This window comes from Phalacrocorax carbo, chromosome 12, assembly GCF_963921805.1.
Source record: "Phalacrocorax carbo chromosome 12, bPhaCar2.1, whole genome shotgun sequence".
Lineage (NCBI taxonomy): Eukaryota > Metazoa > Chordata > Aves > Suliformes > Phalacrocoracidae > Phalacrocorax > Phalacrocorax carbo.
The window spans coordinates 13766473-13785464 of record NC_087524.1 but is presented as its reverse complement, the minus strand read 5'-3'; the positions used below and the strand labels follow the sequence as shown (position 1 = coordinate 13785464).

General features: G+C 38.7%; 1 protein-coding gene across 3 annotated transcripts; it reads left to right on the top strand.

Moving 5' to 3' along the window:
* Positions 1 to 141: 141 nt before the first annotated feature.
* On the top strand, positions 142 to 18114 carry DCLRE1A (DNA cross-link repair 1A). Of its 3 annotated transcripts, none has more exons than XM_064464197.1 (9): positions 145 to 1081; positions 2657 to 4228; positions 5190 to 5323; positions 6477 to 6595; positions 8314 to 8457; positions 9315 to 9460; positions 10521 to 10675; positions 16787 to 16939; positions 17573 to 18114. In XM_064464197.1, the coding sequence occupies exons 1-9, from the start codon at positions 664 to 666 to the stop codon at positions 17609 to 17611; spliced, it is 2880 nt and encodes a 959-aa protein (XP_064320267.1). In that variant the 5' UTR covers positions 145 to 663; the 3' UTR covers positions 17612 to 18114. The 3 variants fall into 3 exon arrangements, with proteins under 3 accessions (XP_064320268.1, XP_064320267.1, XP_009505729.2); XM_009507434.2 differs by having other exon boundaries at positions 147 to 1081; positions 16787 to 16928; XM_064464198.1 differs by lacking the exons at positions 10521 to 10675; positions 16787 to 16939; positions 17573 to 18114 and adding an exon at positions 9093 to 9196 and having other exon boundaries at positions 142 to 1081; positions 9315 to 9448.
* The last annotated feature ends 878 nt before the right edge of the window (positions 18115 to 18992 follow it).

The window sequence follows — 18992 nt, the reverse complement described above, 5'->3', positions numbered from 1 at the left end:
GGTGAAAACCGTGCAGTAAGGGGACAAAGTCCAAACAAAGCACCAATAATTTAAACGATAGGATTTTTTTTTGAGGGGGATGCTGTAAGAGAAACGGAAAGTTGAGCGACGGCCGCGGTGACGAACCTGCAGAAGCGAATGGGTTGCGGCGGTGGCGGGACGCTGCGAGGAGGCGGGAGGCTGCGACCTGCTGGCGGCGGGAGGCTGAGGGGACGCGGCCGCTGTGGGGGCCCGCGGCGGGGCCCCGGCGTTCCTTTCTCGTTTTCTTTTAAAATCTTCCTACTCGGGGCAGCCAGGTGGCAGCCAGGGGAGTGGGCTTCACCCTCCGAAGCCGGGCTAGGTGCTGACGAGAGGGCTGTCTGAAGGAAATGGCTCACTCTGCAAGTCTTTCTGCACCTTGCAGACTCGGGTTTTGTTTAACAGGACTAATTACAAATATTCAAAGCGATGCTCATTAAATCATTTTAGGGTAGGATCCACCATGCTTCTGTCCCATCACGGACTGCAGTTTGGTTTGTGGCCCAGTGTTGCTTTTTTAAAATGGAGTTCAGGCGCTTTTCTTCAGATGGCGAAGGGGGGAGGAGAGACAGAACTTGTTAGCGGAAAGAAAGATATATTTGTGAACTGTTGCTTAAAAGCAAGGAGGATATTTCATGTGTTGCCATGTCTGAAGATACTTTATTGGAAGAGGACATTTGGGAGTACAAATCCATTAGGAAGCAAAGGCGTCAGAGTAAGTCAGAGAGCATCTCCATGCCCGTGCAGGAGCTAAGGGATGGCAAGTGCAGGCCAAAGAGAAAGAGAAATCGAAATAAAAAAAAAACCGAAGAAAAAACTGATACGCTTCAGAAAACCGAGCAGAGATCAAGGCCGAATCAGGATGTAGATCAATGTAAAGATGACAGCAGTGTGCATTCCCAGGAAAGCGTGAGTAGCCTGACGGGACAGAGCTCTCAAAACGCAAAGCCCGTTCATGATGGATACTGTCCGAGCTGCCAGATGCCTTTCTCCTTGCTATTGGTCCAGACACCTCGATGGCATGTTGCTGAATGTTTGGATACTCCAGGATCCATTGAAAAAGGTATGAATAGAGTAAGAAAAAAGCCTTCAGAGAAAAGTTAAAGGCTCCTCACATAATATTCCTGCAAACCTTGGTTTTCATAGTTGGTTCAAAATCTGACATGGTGGTTGGTATGGTCTTTGGAATGCTATTACTGATAATTTATCAGTATTATTTTCGTATGAGATTTTTGGTGCTTTGTGAAGAACATGAAGATCTGACATGAAAATCTTGTATTGGAATCTAATCACAACACTTTGTAGAAAGATTAACGGTTTATTAAGCTCCAGTTTTAGAAGTTTACTGAAGAAATTGAAGGTGCATATTTACCATTTCAAAATAATGGAATCTGTTTCAAATACTAAGCTGGTGTCAGTACAAAAACCTCTTTCACTTAAGAGGCTGCTACTTTTGACAGAAAATTTCTATCTTCTTGGGTATAAATTCTATTATCCTGTATCTATCTTGCTGTGTCCTTGTCCATTTGTCTATGGACAGCTGGAAGCTGAAATCAGTCTGTTAGGCTAATTCACTTGAAATATTAGCCCCTGTTCCAGTATGCTTTAGAAATTTTATACAGAATTACACATAAGCATTCCTGTATCATGAGACAACAGTTTTGTTTTGAGTTCTGTATGAGAGGAATAAAACTGACTCATTCCAATTGCTAGTTTAATGTGGGGAAATGCCATCCAGGTATCCAACAGATCCAGGTATCCAACCTATGTTCTTAATACACCTCCTAACTTTTGAAAAACAGAAAGGATACAGTCAGGAAACCTGAGTAAAGGCTCTTTAGGTAACACAGTCACTTTTCTTTTTGTATCTTTGTAACTTTCCTTGTAGTTTCTTCTTCAGAGTAATGAAATGTGAGCCCTTTAATCCAGATTTTGGCAGTGGTTTTAACTTAAGGCAGATGTGTTAACACGTCATTTCCATCTCTTACTCCCATAATTAACAGACGAAAAATCTTTCTGATTGATTTATGCATTCACCTTAAGATCCTCAAAACTTAGGCCAGCAAACTCTCAACAGAAAAGGTTTAGGGAACAGCCACAGTCTTTTTGCTGGTATCTGAATCCTGAATACTTTTTTCACATAAGTCATGTATTGACTTTTTTATTTTTGTAATGTGTAACCCAGCAGACAATTTGAAATGGAATTTCAGGTTGATACTGAACCAAGGTTTGGGTTGTTTTGAAACGTATCTACTGGCCTTTTCTGGTGCTACTGCTCTGAGCTCATTGCTTGCATGCGAGACAACTCTAAACTAGAAGCCATACGATTACATTAGCACAGTATTGAAACAGGATTAAGCACCCTTGTTGTTAGAGGGCTGTATTAATTCAGGCATAGCCCTGTACTAGCAGCAGCTGTTTGGTTTTAGGTTGGAAGCATTCTCATTTCTAGCCAGCTCGTGACAGGAGGTCTTGACAGCTTGAAAATTACTTTTTACTTGTGCCTTCTGTCCTCCAATAGCTGCACTTATAAGAAAAAGCCTTTAAATTGTGTCATGTGTGATTTTTATTTTAATAATTATGCTAACTATATTTGCAAATATATTAATACTGCTTCTCTGTTTAACTGTTTTCATAGAGTGTCCTGATGGTTTACTGTGCACTTCCACCATTCCATCCCACTACAAGCGCTATAGCCATTTTCTACTTGCAGCAAGCAGGGCAGGAGATTATCTTGTAAACTCTTCAACAAACACTGTGGAGAGGAAGGTGACATATTCTACTGCTGCAGAACCCAGCTGTTCCCCAGGTCATGTAGAGGAAATTTCACAGAATGAGAAACCATCTAATAATATAAAAAATGCCCCAAATGATGACTGTACATTGATGGTACAGAGTTCACTGCAAATGAAGTCTCGAAACATAGTCAATCAAAGTACTTCCTCTTTTGCAGATATTCAAAAGCTTCAACAGACATGTCAGCTTACACAGACCACAGATAATAGTTGTAAATTTGAATTTTATGACTTTGCATCCTCTCAAGAAAGTGGAACAGGAGAAGACCCGTGTAGTCAGAAAGATACAAGTCAGCCAAGTCTACTACAGTCAAAAGCTGACTTCAGTGACTGTGAGATTTCATTTTCTCCACTGAGTTCTTTTGAGGGAAGTGAAGAGGAAACTGAGGAAGAGGAGAAGAAAGTAACAATATCACAAAATAAATTATTAAAAGTCCAGAAGCTTGGAGATGAAGAATCTAATTCTGTGGTGTTTAAAACAGTTGATGGGCTTTACTTACAGCAGAAGCCTCAGTATGAGTCTACCAAAATGGGAAATTTCATAATTAAAAAAAATCACTCTGAGGAAGTAAATACATTGAACCAGCTAGATCATAGTTTAAAAACTGTTCCTCAGCATCACAGGACCAGCAAGTTCTGTAATTCAGCATGTGTAGATAATCAGCATCAGCATGAGGTGCTAGCCAGTGAATCCTCTTCTCCTTTTAATTGCGAGGAGGTTGAACAGCCAGAATTGATTTCCTGTGCTGCTAAAACAGGTAACACAGAGTCAAAAGATACTGGTGCTTGTGCTTTGGATTCTGTATACAAGAGCTTTACTGAGACATCGTCACTGCGAGTCAGAGAAGGTGTTGGCTCTCTTCTGACACAGAAAAGTAATGTTTTGAGGGACCCAAGTAACACTTTGACTAATACAGATAAAATGACTGCCGATGCAATTGGAAAAACAGCTTGTCAGGAGAGTTTGCAGTCAGTACTGGAGAAAGAAGGAAATCTCAATAGAGCTCCTGTGTGCTTTCCAAGCCCCATCTCTAAAACAGTGTCATCTCTTTCTTTAGCAAGTGTGAATGCCAAATCCAGTTCTGCCAAAGAACTCAAACAAATGGACATTGGTGTTTTCTTTGGGTTAAAACCCAAAGTAAAGGAAGAAAGCAAAGGAGAGACTCGCTCAAATGAGGAAAAGCAGATACCAAGTTCAGTAACTCCCAATGGAAAGAGGCCCAGACAGCAAAAAAGGAAAGCTGAAAGGTCTGTGGAAGATGTAGAAGCAGTTACAGAAAGTTCGAGTAAAAATGGAGCCTTTGGAGATATAAGTTCTGGTGGCCAACGAAAGTGGAGAAAAAAAATTAAAGAATTACCTACTACAGGTGAAGGAACAAGAAAAAAACACTGCCCTTTCTACAAGAAAATAGCAGGTGAGAGATAACTTTTGATTTTTGCAGAGGTTAACTAATTTTGGCTTGAGTTACATATTCTTCCTAATTTTATGCTTCACTATTCTTCACTCTTCATAACCATTTAGGCTGCAGCTCAAAATGAATTTTCTTTCTTCCATCTAAGTTCATAAAATCTTGTGTAAGATACATAAGCAGTATTGAAAGATGGATCTGTTTTCTTAAATTATTTTTTAATATATCCCTTGTTAATATTCACTCCTAATTCCTGAGTTTAATGTTTCACATTGTTTCAGTTTTGCCTGAAAATAGGTCTGTCAATAGCAGTTATTTCCTTACACTAAGTTAAAAAAATTGAGTTTAATTTTGTATTTGAATTTAATGAGTATTAGAAATATGGAGTACTACAACTGTGAAAACAAACAGATTAAAACCAAGCAGAAGAATTTAGCTTAGGAAACAGACAAGAATTTCTCAGAATCTCCTCAAGCAATTACATAAAATACAGTAAATATAAAATACAGTAAAATAAAATAATTGAAAAAATTGCAGTTTGATTGCAAAATACATTTTGTTAAGCTGTAGTTATTTGTGTTATTTTGCATTAGGACATTGGTATTAGATTTTAATCTATGTGAACTTTCAAAAATACCAGCTGAATGCAGATAAATGTGTTCTATTAGCTTAACTGGTTTCCTTCTGTACAGGATGGCAGCTGAGCAACAGATATTTGGGAGGCCTGTGAAAATATTTATGTGTGGACACTTTGTTAAATTTTTATTTTAATAAGTGAAAATCATCTTTGTGACTGACTCAAACGCAAACCATACTTATCTTTAAATGGCTCCTTCAACTGTATGTATCTAACTGTCATACCTTTTAATTTGGAAGAAAAAAAAAAGAACAAAAGGAACATCTAATTAAAAAATGGTTCTGAACTAAGCATGTTTACTGACTGGCTTCTCTTCCCTTTTTGCTGTAGGAACTGGTTTTACAGTTGATGCTTTCCAGTATGGAGAAATTGAAGGCTGCACAGCTTATTTCCTTACTCATTTTCACTCTGATCACTATTGTGGGCTAACAAAAAACTTCATGTTTCCAATCTACTGTAATAAGGTAACATTTTCCAAGATTACTAGGTATTACCAAATCCATATGCAAGTATAATCACTTTTATACTGATGAAAGTCAATAGAAGATCAGAGGTCCTGTTGCTGGGTCACAGCGGATATGTATAGGAAAGTCTGGGTTTCCCTTGTAAGAAATTCTTACCCTGATTTTACTGATGAAGGAGATTAGTGAAACTTCACTGTCTAGTTAGCATGAAAAAATTCAGATTTAAGAGGAGCTCTAGAGGTCTCATAGTCTGATCTCCTCCACAGTGCGGGTCTAACTTCAAAGTTAGATCAGACTGCAGAGAGCCTTTGTTGGTCAAATTTTGAAAATAGGACAGATTCCACTATGTCTTCCTTGCAACCACTCTGAATTTTTTTCTTAATATGCAATTGAAATGTCCCTTTTTGCAACTTGAGACTGTAGCTTGTTCTTTTTGTGTGCATCATGGAGAAGAATGTGGCTCCATCTTCTCTGTAACTCTATCCAAGTGATGGAAGTCTGAAGTTAGGTTCCCCTTAAGCCACCTCTTCTCCACATTCAGTAAATGGAGTTGTTTTAGCCTGGTCCTGGGTGTCCTGTGCTTCAGGCTGCTGAATGGTCAAGACTGCCATTAGCTATCATATGTCCAACCAACTCTTTACTCAGCATGGTAGGGCATGTTGCCTAGGCAACCCATCCAGAACCTGCATCAAAAATCTATTTCTGATTTACTCTGGAAGTCTCCTGGAATGCTTCTGTCCCCATTGCCCTTCCAGTAAGTGTTGGCAGGACTGCAGTCCCCCAGGGTAAGATCCAGGGCTGGTGACCTGGAGGTTTCTTCAGTTGTTTAAAGAAGGCTTTGCCCACCTTCTCTTCTTGTCTTGGCAATCTGTAACAGATGTTTTCCCCCTTTGTTTGCTTCCTCTCTGATTCCAATCCATAACTTGTTGACAGGCTTTTAAAAGTTTCCTTTTTTAAGACCGCTGCTTTTTCAGTGTGCTTTTTGAGAGGTGAAATGCTACTGAAAGGCCTGATTATACCCAGGATCTCATAGTTTCTTGTGTTTTCTCTCTAAGCCAGATAGTCTGGCTTTGAAAGCCTTTGTTTCTGAAATAAACCAAGGATATTTTTAGATTTTGTTCCTATTCTATATTAAATCCTTTCCTTATTACAGATAACTGGCAACCTGGTGAAGAGCAAACTTCGAGTCAAAGAGCAGTACATCCATGTGCTGCCGATGGACACAGAATGTGTAGTGAATGGGATCAAAGTGGTGTTGCTCGATGCCAATCAGTACGTATCATAGCATTTGTTGTGGAATATTTGTATGTATAGACTATGAAGGGTAAATAGCTGTACAGATACAGTTTATGTTTTTGTGATTTTTAGTTTTCAGTGGATCTGAAAAAATCAGGGTGAAAATACTTCTCGTTCCTGAGCTGGCTTAGTAACATGCATTTTCACTTCAGAAGTGCGTTAGGCATGTAAGAGTCTAAATTTCTTGCAAGTAGTTAGTATTTGAAATAGGTGAATTATTTTTGAAAATGAAACTTGGGCTTTTGTGATAATTTTAGCTTAACTTCATTTTTTTTCAGTTGTAATGAGTACATAGTGTTAACCACACATAGCTCCATAATTTTGAAGCTTGTTGAGAGGTGGAATGATTGTTCTAGTGGTCTGGACACCTTCGTTTTTGGTGTCTAGTTGGGAACACCTTAGATTTGATTATCAGACACGTTAGGTTTCAGTAGCTTCAACTGCAGATAGTGAAACCTTCAGCTAGAGAAAAATGTAGTACTTCGGATCCTGGGAGAGACAAAACCTATCCAACGTTTTGAAAATTGAACTTTAAAGAAAAGCCTCTTGAAATGTGCAGCAAGACTTCTACTGGATTTGGTGATAAAGGGTGATATTTTTGTAAAACGTCGCAGTGGCACTGGGTGGTAATGCTGGATTTAAAGTTTAGTAGCACCTGACTTCCAGCCCTGTGCTCTTTCTGTTCTGCCTCTTGGTACCTTATTTGGCTATGGGCTAGAGGAAAAGTCATTTCCCTGAAGTATATATTGAAATGCAGCACTCTGTCACAGCTGGTTTGGATATTACTCATCTTAGGATTTGTTTGTAGTTGGGGAGATAAGATTCTGTGAAGTCCTTTGAGAACCCTTTCTGGGAATGAAGGAAGCCTTGTCACTTATGTAATTTGGACACTTCTCATTTTTCCTGTTTGTCTCCCTAATCCCCTCCTTCAATTTAAAAGGCATATAAACCTTAGGTATAAAGATCAGCTTTTTGGAGAGCTCTCCAATTCTGTCATTTTAGCTCTGATTCATGCCAGTTTCCTTTTCTGAGATTTCATTTACCCTTTACTATTCATGTCTGAAACAGTCCCACTCTGGTTTTCTAGTCTGAGCACTTACCCTTCAGACAGCTTTGCCGAGGAACTGCAGAAGATGCAGTGGGTTTACTGTGGCCAATGTGATAACTGTATTTATAACCAGGCAATTCTGGATGGTAGATAATGTTTAAAATTTTCAAATAGAATTTAAAAGGAAATGCTTCAGTAAGTCCTGCAGGAATGAAGATGTGTCTGCAATAATACAATCTGTTGCTCCTGAATAAGCATGCTGCTTCTCTTTGGTGTGCTGTTTCCCCTTTAAATCAGTAATGAAGCCTCAGAGGCTGCAACTGAGGCAGCATCTTTGTCATACCCAGAAGAAGACACAGCATCCCAAAAAGGCAGTTAATGGTTGATTACTTTACTGTTGGTGTGTTTTTTGTTTCCCTCTGTCTCAGCTGAGAACTCAAGTCTGGCTTGTCGATGGCCATAAGGTCAGCTTCAGAGTTCTTTTAGAAATCAGGAATCTAGATAAATTGGGCTGTGTAGTAGCTGTGATTTTAAATGCTGTTCTGCACACCTTCCTGCTACTGAAGGGTGGTCTGCCTCTTAAGGCAGTGTATCAGTATCGAGTACTAATGTAATCTGCATTGGGTTTTTCCTTTCTTTGTTTCAGTTGTCCAGGTGCAACAATGATCCTCTTCTGTCTTCCCAGTGGAACTGTTATTCTGCACACAGGAGACTTCAGAGCCGATCCTTCTATGGAGCGCTACCCTGCTTTGGTTGGTCAAAAAGTCCACACCCTTTACCTTGATACCACGTAAGTTGTGTTTAATTTTTTCCAATGTAGCTGTCTTTTCAGTTTAGTAAAACTTCCTGTGAACCAAATAAATTTAAGTATAAATGACATTACTGTTTTAACATTTGTTAGCTCTATTTAGTGGTGAATAAAATCAGATACTTATTGGAAGTCCATCTAAGTCTAGCATGTTCATCTGTTATGCTGTTGTATGAGAGAATAAAAGTGGGTAGTGGACAAGATGCTGAAGTATTTGCTGAGATGGCCTTATTATTTATAAGTGTTATTAAATTCTGGGTGCCAAAAATCATGCATTGAGTGTTCAGCTCTAAAACAAGGGGTTCATGGAACATTGGATTCAACTCTGTGATGTAAAGGGGTGTGGGGGAATTCAAAGAGTGAAAGAACGCCAAATGGTCAAATGAGTTGTCCAGCTTTTCATTAGACCTTTCTCTGACTTGTGTGCATAAAATTGTTTTCCTGCGTATGATGACTAATGCCCAGCTGCAGACTACTTTTTTTTTATTTCTGTTCCATATGTTTCTGTGAATAAATAATGCCTTATGTTATGGTTTGCGTGCATGACACAAAATAAACAAGGATATAATTAGTACATGATACAAATATCTAGCTTGAAAGAGTGCTTGTATTTATAGAGGAAAAAAATGCAGAATTGAGTGTCAGTGTCAGACAAGTGAAGGGAAGACAATTTCATCTGGGCACCTCAGTGGTTCCTAATACACTGGAATTATATCAAAGGGTAAGATCTTTTTCATTACTTTGTTATTGTATACATGCAGTTTTGAGGGCCTTCTTGGTAAATTCAGATGTCTTTTATCTTGTGTAACATAGTGGTATATCTTATTTCCATGCCCCAGATACTGTAGTCCTGAATACACTTTTCCTTCGCAACAAGAGGTTATCCAGTTTGCTGTCAATACTGCCTTTGAGACAGTGACTTTAAATCCACGTACTCTAGTTGTCTGTGGCACCTATTCCATTGGAAAAGAAAAAGTTTTTTTAGGTATGTAAAAGACATGTACTGGATCAAGTAACTAAATACATATCTAAATAATGTTAAAAGACCTTTTTCTTGAAGATGTAAAGGGTCACTTAGTCTTGATGGTCAGAAGTTGTGTAAAGAAATTAAATATATTTAATAATCTTACTGCTAGTTTTTTAGTTTTCTAATCAATAAGTTTTAACTTTCTGAAAGAAACATTTTTCTGCCATGTTTACAAACCCCCTGAATATAGAGAAGGCCAGTTTGGATACTAAATGAATGAACCTATTTAATTGATTGTGGTGAGAAAAATGTTAATGGCAACTACAAAAATATAAATTAGGTCTTTAGGACATTTTTTGATGTTAATATTCTCATGTTGTCAAGAAACAGCAAAAGGATACAATTATTCTTAAACTTTTATTTTGCTAACAGTTTTTCCTTCCAGGTTGATATTATGTATTTTCTTAAATATTTAGAGTAATCAGTATTAATGAAATCGATTTGAACAAAGCATGCCCCAAACTAAAACGCATCTTTTCTGACTTAATGAAAATCTTGTGTGTTATGCTCTGCTCGGTTACAGAATTAGGAACCAACATGGTAGCTCAACTGCATACTCTAGGGCAGGCAGCTGTGTACTATTTGTGCTTCTGAGTATATTTAAAATCATCAATACAAGATTTGCTTTCACTGAAATTTAGTCTGTCTTTAACATGGGCTGTTTGTTGCATATTCCAAAAACTGCGCGTGTTTCTGCCTTCTTTGAAATAAATACCAGTTCACCTCAGTAATGTTCTACTAAAGAAAAATGACTTATCAGTGTACTTCTACTCTCCTCTATTTCCAATTGTCATACACGATTCTGGTGCTAAAATGTAGGAGCCAGATTTTTTTTAACAGCCGTTACAGGTTTCTCTTCTTAATTTTAGAATATGAAACACTATCCTGTTGAATATGGGGGTTTTTTTCAGTAGTGAAAATGATCCAGTGCAATAATTAGGAATATCTCCAAAACAGGCAAAAATGAACTCTTATAATTTTCTTTATCTGATTTTTTTTTTCCAAATTAATCCTAAAGCAATTGCTGAAGTTCTGGGCTCAAAAGCAAGTATGTCCCGTGATAAGTACAAAACGCTGCAGTGCTTGGAGTCAGCAGTTGTTAATTCTCTCATCAGTGTGGACTGGGATGGTACTTTGCTTCACGTTCTTCCCATGATGCAGATTAATTTTAAGGTGAGTTCAGCCAGTATACTCTGTTGATCAACCTGCTGGCTAATCATACTGTTGCCTCCTCCCAACCAGTGCTGTGTTTGGTGCTTTTTAACCTCTTGTCACATCATATTTGTTTAGTAAAGTTTTGACATGTAGCAATACCTTGAAAATGAAATGCAATTAAACATTAATGTCTGTCTCCAAACATGATGCACAGAAAGTGTAATTTCACTTCAATGTGGTGCTTGTACAAGATAAGATGAGGTTTGTTCAAAGGCTTGCTCTTTGTGGGTCTTTTTGAAGTAGATTTATGTAATGAATGCAGGATCTGTCCTATTAGCAATTAATATATTGTGACATGGAGTCCCTGTTTTCAGCCTGTCTTTTACCTGGTATGATGTAGGAAAAGGCAAAGGACTTTCTGCCTGTGCATGTCTCTGTTTTGAGGCAGCCTGTGAACATGGCCAGTCTGGTGTTTGATAAAAAAGGAATAGTGTTCTCCACATTCCTCTCAGTTCAATTTCCATGTATTTATAATATTTTCATCTTTCAAAATAATATTCTCTTTCCTTCTGTGCTAAAGATTTACATGGAGATAAGGTTACTTGAAAATCAGTGAAAACTCACACATAAACAAATACACTGAGTGAATTGAAGGACACCTCATATATATGCATGCATTAGTTTTTCCACGCAATCTTTAACATTTCTAGCAAAAGCAAGTAAAATGGTTTATTTTAAGACACTGTTTCATTTAAGTTTACTTTAAATGCACATTGCAGTCAGGATTCGAGACAGTGTGTTTCTGTTGTTTAGAGTTTTTGTGGGAATTTCTTAGTTGGGAAAGGTGACTAATTCCTGGGGGAAAGAAGATTTTTCTAAATACACTACAAAATACAGAATGGCATTAAGGCAAAGCGGCAGGCTCTAGATTAGAGGTACCCTGGAAGAAAAACAGTGGTCGCCTACGCCTTACGGACTTGGATTCATTTTCGTGCTTTGCTTCAGGCCTGCTGTGCCATCTCAAGCAAATCCTTCAGAGCAAGATGGTATTTAGCTGCAGGACCAGTCAAGGTCAGAGTTGACCTAAAAAGGAGAAAAACAGGCTACACAATTTGATGGGAGCTGCAGGAGATAGAACTTAATATCTTAATGTTTTAATGTTGTTCTATAATCTTTTCCACAGTGGGGCAGAAAATGACTAATGGAAATGTGTATGGATTTATTTTTTTGTGTGTTGTGTTGCTTTAAACAGTATTACATTTTAATTTCTTCTGCTTTTTGGGTTGTTTTGTGATTCTGATGTTATGTGTCCCAGCATGTATAGTGTACTCACGTGGCTAGACTTTCAGGCAGAGGTTGTGATTAAACAACAAGGGTGTCTAGGCAGCCTTACTTCTTGAAGGAAAACAGTTGTATCATGTGCAGGGTCTCACCTCTGAGAATAGGAGTCTCTAGACAAATCTAGAACGTGGCAGAAATGGTGCCTGGACCCTGGAAAGAGCGAGGAAAGATTAAAGGCACAATGATCTAGTTGACAAGTCCTGGTCTTACAGCCATGGCCCTCTGTACTGGGGCTTTGACTTCAGGTGTAAAGTTGTTGGAATGTGGTCTCATGCTATCATTAGTAATTTTGTTGTGTAAGTTAGTTAGGCAGTAAGTTAGGCATGCCAGGTAGACTTAGAGTGCTAAACATCCGATGAGGCTAGTTGCTAAATGAATGCCCAGGTGGAATGTAGTATTGGTATAATGTGGAGAATGTTGAGTTATTATGACCATTTATGTTATTTCTGCTCCAGCAGAATCAGTAAACATGACCTCAGAAAAGACAATATTTTTAAGAATAAATCATCCTATCACTTGCAATCTTGTTCTAGTTAAAGAATGATGAATGACATCATCCTGTTTTTACAGACCATGTGAATGTTGGTGTTGTCATCTCCAGTTGCATGTTTTTGTCTTCTGCTGGATTAAACAGGTTTTGTCCTCAGTTACTGGCTCATTACTGGAAAAGCCAGAATTTTTTAGTGATCCTCATCACTAAATGCCAATCCTTTCATTATCTTCTGGGTCTCTCTTACTTTGGTTTATTTGATCCCTAGCCCTACTCAAAAACACAATTCTACTTCTTAATATGGGCTAATTTCCTGCTTGTGTGGCTTCAGCTGTGAACCTACAAATCCATGAAGTCCTTATGGAAGCATCCTCAGTCAAAATCTCAGATTCAGTCATTATTTAGTAAATTGAGTACATCTGTGATCTTGTCCTTTTGCCTTTTTAGTAGAATGCAAATAGCCAAACCCTGATAGTATCTCCTAGCAGCCCCAGTTTTATAGCCTTTTTTTCCCCCTGTTATTCTCTTTACTAATAGAAAAAAACCAAACTGGTTTGTGCTCCAGGCTTGGTAGTTTTAAGAACTGTGGCGTGATTCTTCTGCCTTTTATTATTGAAAAACTTCTCTGGTCTGTTTCTAGGTAAAGAATTAAAAAAAGCTGCATAAGCCAAATGTGCTTACTACAACTGAAGCCTAGTTTGCAGTAATTGTTGATAAAAATATACTTGCCCAGGGAAAGCTTCCATGTTTCCGTAGCTGACCATTCCCAAGACTGAAGCTAGATACTCCGAGTAGAAAGGAAATGGGCTCATCGTTTTGAGATGCTCCTGCATATGCTTCCTTGTTCACAGGCTTTCTGCTGTGATCAGGGGCTCCTTTTTTTTTCCTGATCATTGAATCTCCAGATTTCTGGAAAATGTTACGAATATTTTTTTATAAATGATATTTTGCATGCATATTCAGGAATTTTAGAAGTATGTTTGCGGTCTCAATGTTGTGAATATTTTTTTTCCTTTTGGTGGCATTGTCCACCTGAGTCATTCCATTTTTGGGGCTATCTGAAATCTGCTTTTCTCTATGTTGACTTTCAGAAGAAATATCAATCATGTTTTTTCATTTTGGAGTCAGCTGTTTTATTATCTGTGAACATCAAGCTTAGCTGTTGATGAACCATGCCCACCTCAGGGCATGGTTTAGGAGACATGGTGGTGGTTGGACTTGATGATCCTAGAGGTCTTTTCCAACCCTAATGATTCTATGATTTATAAACACTGTATTGATTCAGCAGAGAGTGTTGTTCACCTAAAAGCCACAGGTGCTTAGAAAAGTACAAAAACCTCTCTCTGTCATTCCCCTAGTTACAGAGTTTAAAGACTAATGTTGGTACCCTCTGCCTAGAAATGAAGCAGACAAAAATGAATATGACCTTAATTGTGTTAAATCCACTATGAAAAATAGGTGGATCAGTAAATGGTTTTTTTGATAGGCTGAAAGATGATTTTTGTAACCCCACAGCATCCTCAGAAAATGTGCTATACTGTAGATTTTCACTTGGCCAAAGACGTGGTGACAATAACATCTGGCGTGTTTCTCTTTTCTGCTTGAGTTGTCTGTGTGAAAGTGTACATACAAAAGCAGCCACAGTGAGGAAATCTGGTACCTGGCTTGAAGGTTTCCATCACTTTTTATCTTCAAACATTTGTTCGAATATTGAATACTGGACAGTTTTCTATCACTACATCAGGAGTTGTCCCAAAAAATCTGTTGAAGAAACAAGTTCAAATTTGAGAAGAAACCATGTCTTTTCTGCTTTATAAATTCATATAGATAGTCTTGATTTGCAGTTAGGATGAAAGCAGTCCCATTCATAATATTGAATACCTGGCCGGGTACCACCAGACTTGATGTATTTTATCTAGGCCTTATGACTGCCCGCTTGAAAAGAACCAGTACTTGAAATGAGAGTTTGGCTAAGATGTGTGAAGTCTGAAGGGTAAAACTAGAAAGAGCAAGCCATAGCGGATCAGTGTTGTCCTATTTGTGTTGGATTCGATGGGGTTCTTTTTGTTCGTTTGGTTTTTTCCTATGTATATCTCTAGCTTTCTTGGGGAGTTTGTTTATTAGTAGTTGGTATGAGACTTTGTTCAGGTACTGCCTGGGATAAAAGTGAGATGACGTGCTGTAGATTCATGCTCTGGAGATTCTTAATGAATAACATTTACATTAATTTTAAAAATTAAAAAATAGTTATATTTTTATGTGTGTTATTTTTAAAATTAAAATATGTTTAGAAGTAAAACATTGTCACAGCGTTGCAAGTGGACTTGATGCATGAAAAGATAAGATTTAATTAAAAAATAAAAAACTCAGATGTGGTACTTCACTGCAATACTTGATTTTACAGGGATTGCTGTGTGTACCGATGAATAGCTGTTCTCGAATAAGCCAAATGAGTTTAAGTGGTGTTAGGGCTGATTGTAAATTAACAATTTAATCATGTTTGAGTCTTCTCGAACCTTATGGAATCCTTCTGCATGTACTCTGCTGACTTTAGTGACACTGTAGATAGCAGGCTGTCACGGTGATTTAGCAAGGAAATGTATTTTCCATCTTAAAAGGATGAAGGTTTAGAACAGTGTTGGCTAAAGAAATAAAAGAAGAAAGCGGAATGTGTATATGAAGTGGATTTGTTATAAACAAACACTGTAGTAATTTGTTATGTGGAAAGAGGCCATCTTTTCTAAAATGCATGCATGGTTCTTTTGCAACAAACATTTTTTTGTAACAGTCAAAAATTGAGGCTTCTGCCACTTGAATATGCAGTGGAAGATTTCCAGAGAAGTGGTGTCTTCAGGCCTGTGCACTTCTATGTTGCTTAGCTCAGTAACGTCATGTACTAGCATTGAGGTGAGATTTTCAGAAGCGCCTGTGATTCAAATGCATAAATAATTTTTTTACAAGATTGAAATTGTATCCTTATTGTGAATGTTGCACACTTGATTTATAACAAAATGTGAAAGCAGGTTAGCATTGGTTAATATCATAGTCATTTAGATTTTGTTAGAGCAAGAGGAGCAAATATGTGATTTATTACCTTAAGCTATGTTAATCTTCCTAAAATGAAGTGTGAAGGAGAATTAGACTGCTGTAGTTGTATCTTTAATCTAGTGAAGACTGAACATTTGTAGTGTATTAAGTCCTGGCAACTAGCCATAATTCCTGTTGCTGAATGAAACATGTGTCCTGGTAAGGTTTTTTGTTGTTCTTTCATGTGCCCAGTTTGATGGATTCAGCATGTTGCTACTGGACATTGTACTGAAGGTGCTATTAAATGTGACAGTCTCACAGGCACCTTTCTGCTTCCCTGCTTAGTAATTTTTAAGTATTTGACAGGTCAGTGTTCTGTCACAGCCTATCTATCCCTCTCTCCCCAGTGTTTTTTTTTAATCAGTCTATATCAGCAGCAGGAAGAGAAATACAAAATAAAGCTTATGATTTGAGTTCTATAATCTTGTAGGGCTTTCAAATGGAGAACGTGCCTGTAAGATTTTATATAGGACCCATAAAATTGATTTTCTGGTTTTGGTTTGGAATAATACTGACTTCACTTTATCCAGGAATAAGATTATACGTTCCTTATACTTCCCTCTCATTCTTTTCCCAGTCCTAGTTTAAACAACCTCAAAGGCTAACTTAGCCAACTTGGAAACTTTTTCAAGTTAATTTTTTTTTTTTAGAGTGACGAGATGAGATGTGGTTTCCTTCCTATCATGAATGGAGATGTGGTAAAACATGGTTTACTGCTCAGAGCAATACGCATGCACCACAATTTTTTTGGTAGTTCACTTCATCTCTGTGCTTTTGGGCATAAGAAGGTGTCAGGACGTCAGTGGCACTTCAAATTAACCAGATGGTTTTGCACTGAAGTGGGTTTTCACCGTCTTTTATCACCACTCAGCTGCAAGAGTGTTGACCTCTAGCTGAGAGGAGGAAATGAATCACTTAGGGGGCAACATCTATAAGATGTGACTATGCCTTATGTGTTTTGTTCTGAAATGTGTAGCTGTTTAATATGTGCTTTTTCAGATGAAGCAATTGAGATCCTAAGGTAGAAGGTGCTCTGCAAATGTAAATATTTATCATTAATAATATCAAGGCTGATGATATTTAAAATAAAAAAGTTCAGATCAAAACATGAAAATAAAATTTAGTTTGAAGTTTCTCCATTATGAAATCTCCCACCTTTAGACTAAAGAGCTATTTACCAGGATTCAGTATATGCTATATTCTTTTCACAGGGCTTGCAAGATCACTTGGATAAGTTTTCTGAGCATTTTGATCAAGTTTTGGCTTTCAGACCTACTGGGTGGACCTACTCTGATTCATGCCTTTCTCTGATGGATATCAAACCTCAGACAAGAGGAAAGATCACCATATATGGTATAAGAGTGGTAAAGATTCAGTGCATTTAGTTTTGTGTGGTTGGTACTCATATTTTTATTCTGGAAACTCCTACTGTTCATTGTAACCAATGCTTTTACTGATAACTTGTTGAGAAAGTGAACAGGTGGATCTCTCCAGGAGAGATCTGTGAACTGAGGAATCGAGAACACAGTAAATGCAGATTTTTACATACATTTTGCTCCTGTCCTCCTCTTGCAAATAAAGGCTTTTATCTGATATATGTAGAGACTTCAGGGGTGAAATCTTGGCCTGACTGATGCTGGTGGCAGTGCAGTTCCAGAGCCAAGATTTCATTCCATACTTCACTCATTTGAGAGACTGTGGGTGTTCCTTTTCCTCTCAGTTTTTATTGGTGGGTGGAGCTTAATCTCTTAAAATTTTAACATTCATTTAACCAAATGCTTGTGTCACTTGGTTTGCACAGATGAATGACTTAAGCTTGATGCAAGGTAATTTTTCCAGAAGGAAAATCTGGTTTTTCATTTTACCTTGGCTATAAACCTTAGATCTCCAATATCAGTTTAAAAAAATATTATCTAAATCTTAGCTGGAAGACTTGCAAAAGTATTTTGGCAAGAAGCTAAGCAGACTGACAGATACTGTGATTTGTTTCATTTCAGGGATTCCTTACAGTGAACACAGCAGTTACCTGGAAATGAAGCGTTTTGTTCAATGGGTGAAGCCACAGAAAATCATCCCCACTGTAAATGTGGGTGACTGGAGAGCCAGAAGCTTGATGGAGAAGCATTTTAGAGACTGGATGGTTGAGGGGAGTAGGCATAAATAAATATAAGGAAGAATGTATATTTCAAAGGAGGTAGGCTGTGGTGGGAATTGTGAGTTCCTGTGAGTTTTATTTAACTCCTTTTTCCATGGAGCTTTCTTCAGGGAGGACTAAGCTGCCATTCTCCTGAGAAAGGTGAATTTTTTTAAAAAAAAAAGGCCCCTTGCTTCCTCATGTACCTACTACTTATTTTTCCCATAGCTTAATAACTTTTTTGCAAATATATATTTCAGGTTATTTTTATCTTACTCCTTTCTCCCCATTCTTAATTTTCCTCAGACTATGGAGATGCCCAGATGTATAATGCTGAGGAAGAAACTGCCTCCAGGATACTTATTTCTGAAAATAAGTTGTTGTAATAAATGAGATGATAACTAAGATTATTTCATGTGCTGTCAATTCACAGAATCACAGAATGGCAGGGGCTGGAAGGGACCTCTGGAGCTCACCCCGTCCAACCCCCCTGCCTGAGCAGGCACACCCAGAGCAGGGGGCACAGGAACGCGTCCAGGCGGGGTGTGAATGTCTCCAGGGAAGGGACCCCACAGCCTCTCGGGGCAGCCTGTGCCCCTGCTCTGGCACCCGCACAGGGAAGGGGTTTTTTTCTCATATTGAGGTGGCTGGAACTTCCCATGTTCCACCTTGTGCCCATTGCCCCTTGGCCTGTCACTGGGCACCACTGAAAAGAGTCCAGTCCCATCCTCCTGACTTGCACCCCATTGATATTTATGAGTATTGATGAGATCCCCCCTCAGTCTTCTCTTCTCCAGGCTGAACAAACCCAAGCTTCTCAGCCTTTCCTCAAGGGAGATGCTCCAGCCCCCTGATCATCTTGGTAGCTCTCTGCTGGACTCGCTCAGGCAGTTCCGCATCCTTCTTAAACCAGGGGACCCAGAACTGGAGACAGCACTCCAAATGTGGCCTCACTAGGGCAGAGCAGAGGGGGAGGATAACCTCTCTCAACCTGCTGGCCACGCTCCTTTTAATGCAGCCCAGGACACCGTTGGCCTTCTTGGCCACAAGGGCACAGTCTGGCTCAGGACAAACTTGCTGAGGGGATGCTTTGTCCCTTCATCCAGGTCATTGATGACTATGTTGAACAGGACTGGACCCAGCACAGACCCCTGGGAAACACCACCAGTGACAGGCCTCCATCCAGACTCTGCCCCATTGATCATGACCCTCTGAGCTCTGTTGTTGAGCCAGTTCTCATTCCACCTCACTGTCCTCTCATCCAACACACACTTCCTTAGCTT

Bases quoted from the DNA above. Each gene is read 5' to 3' on its own strand.
- DCLRE1A (XM_009507434.2), top strand. From the start codon at position 664: ATGTCTGAAGATACTTTATTGGAAGAGGACATTTGGGAGTACAAATCC. The intron at 10,676-16,786 runs GTGAGTTCAGCC...TTCTTTTCACAG, and splicing joins TGATGCAGATTAATTTTAAG to GGCTTGCAAGATCACTTGGA. The intron at 16,929-17,572 runs GTATAAGAGTGG...GTTTCATTTCAG, and splicing joins AGGAAAGATCACCATATATG to GGATTCCTTACAGTGAACAC.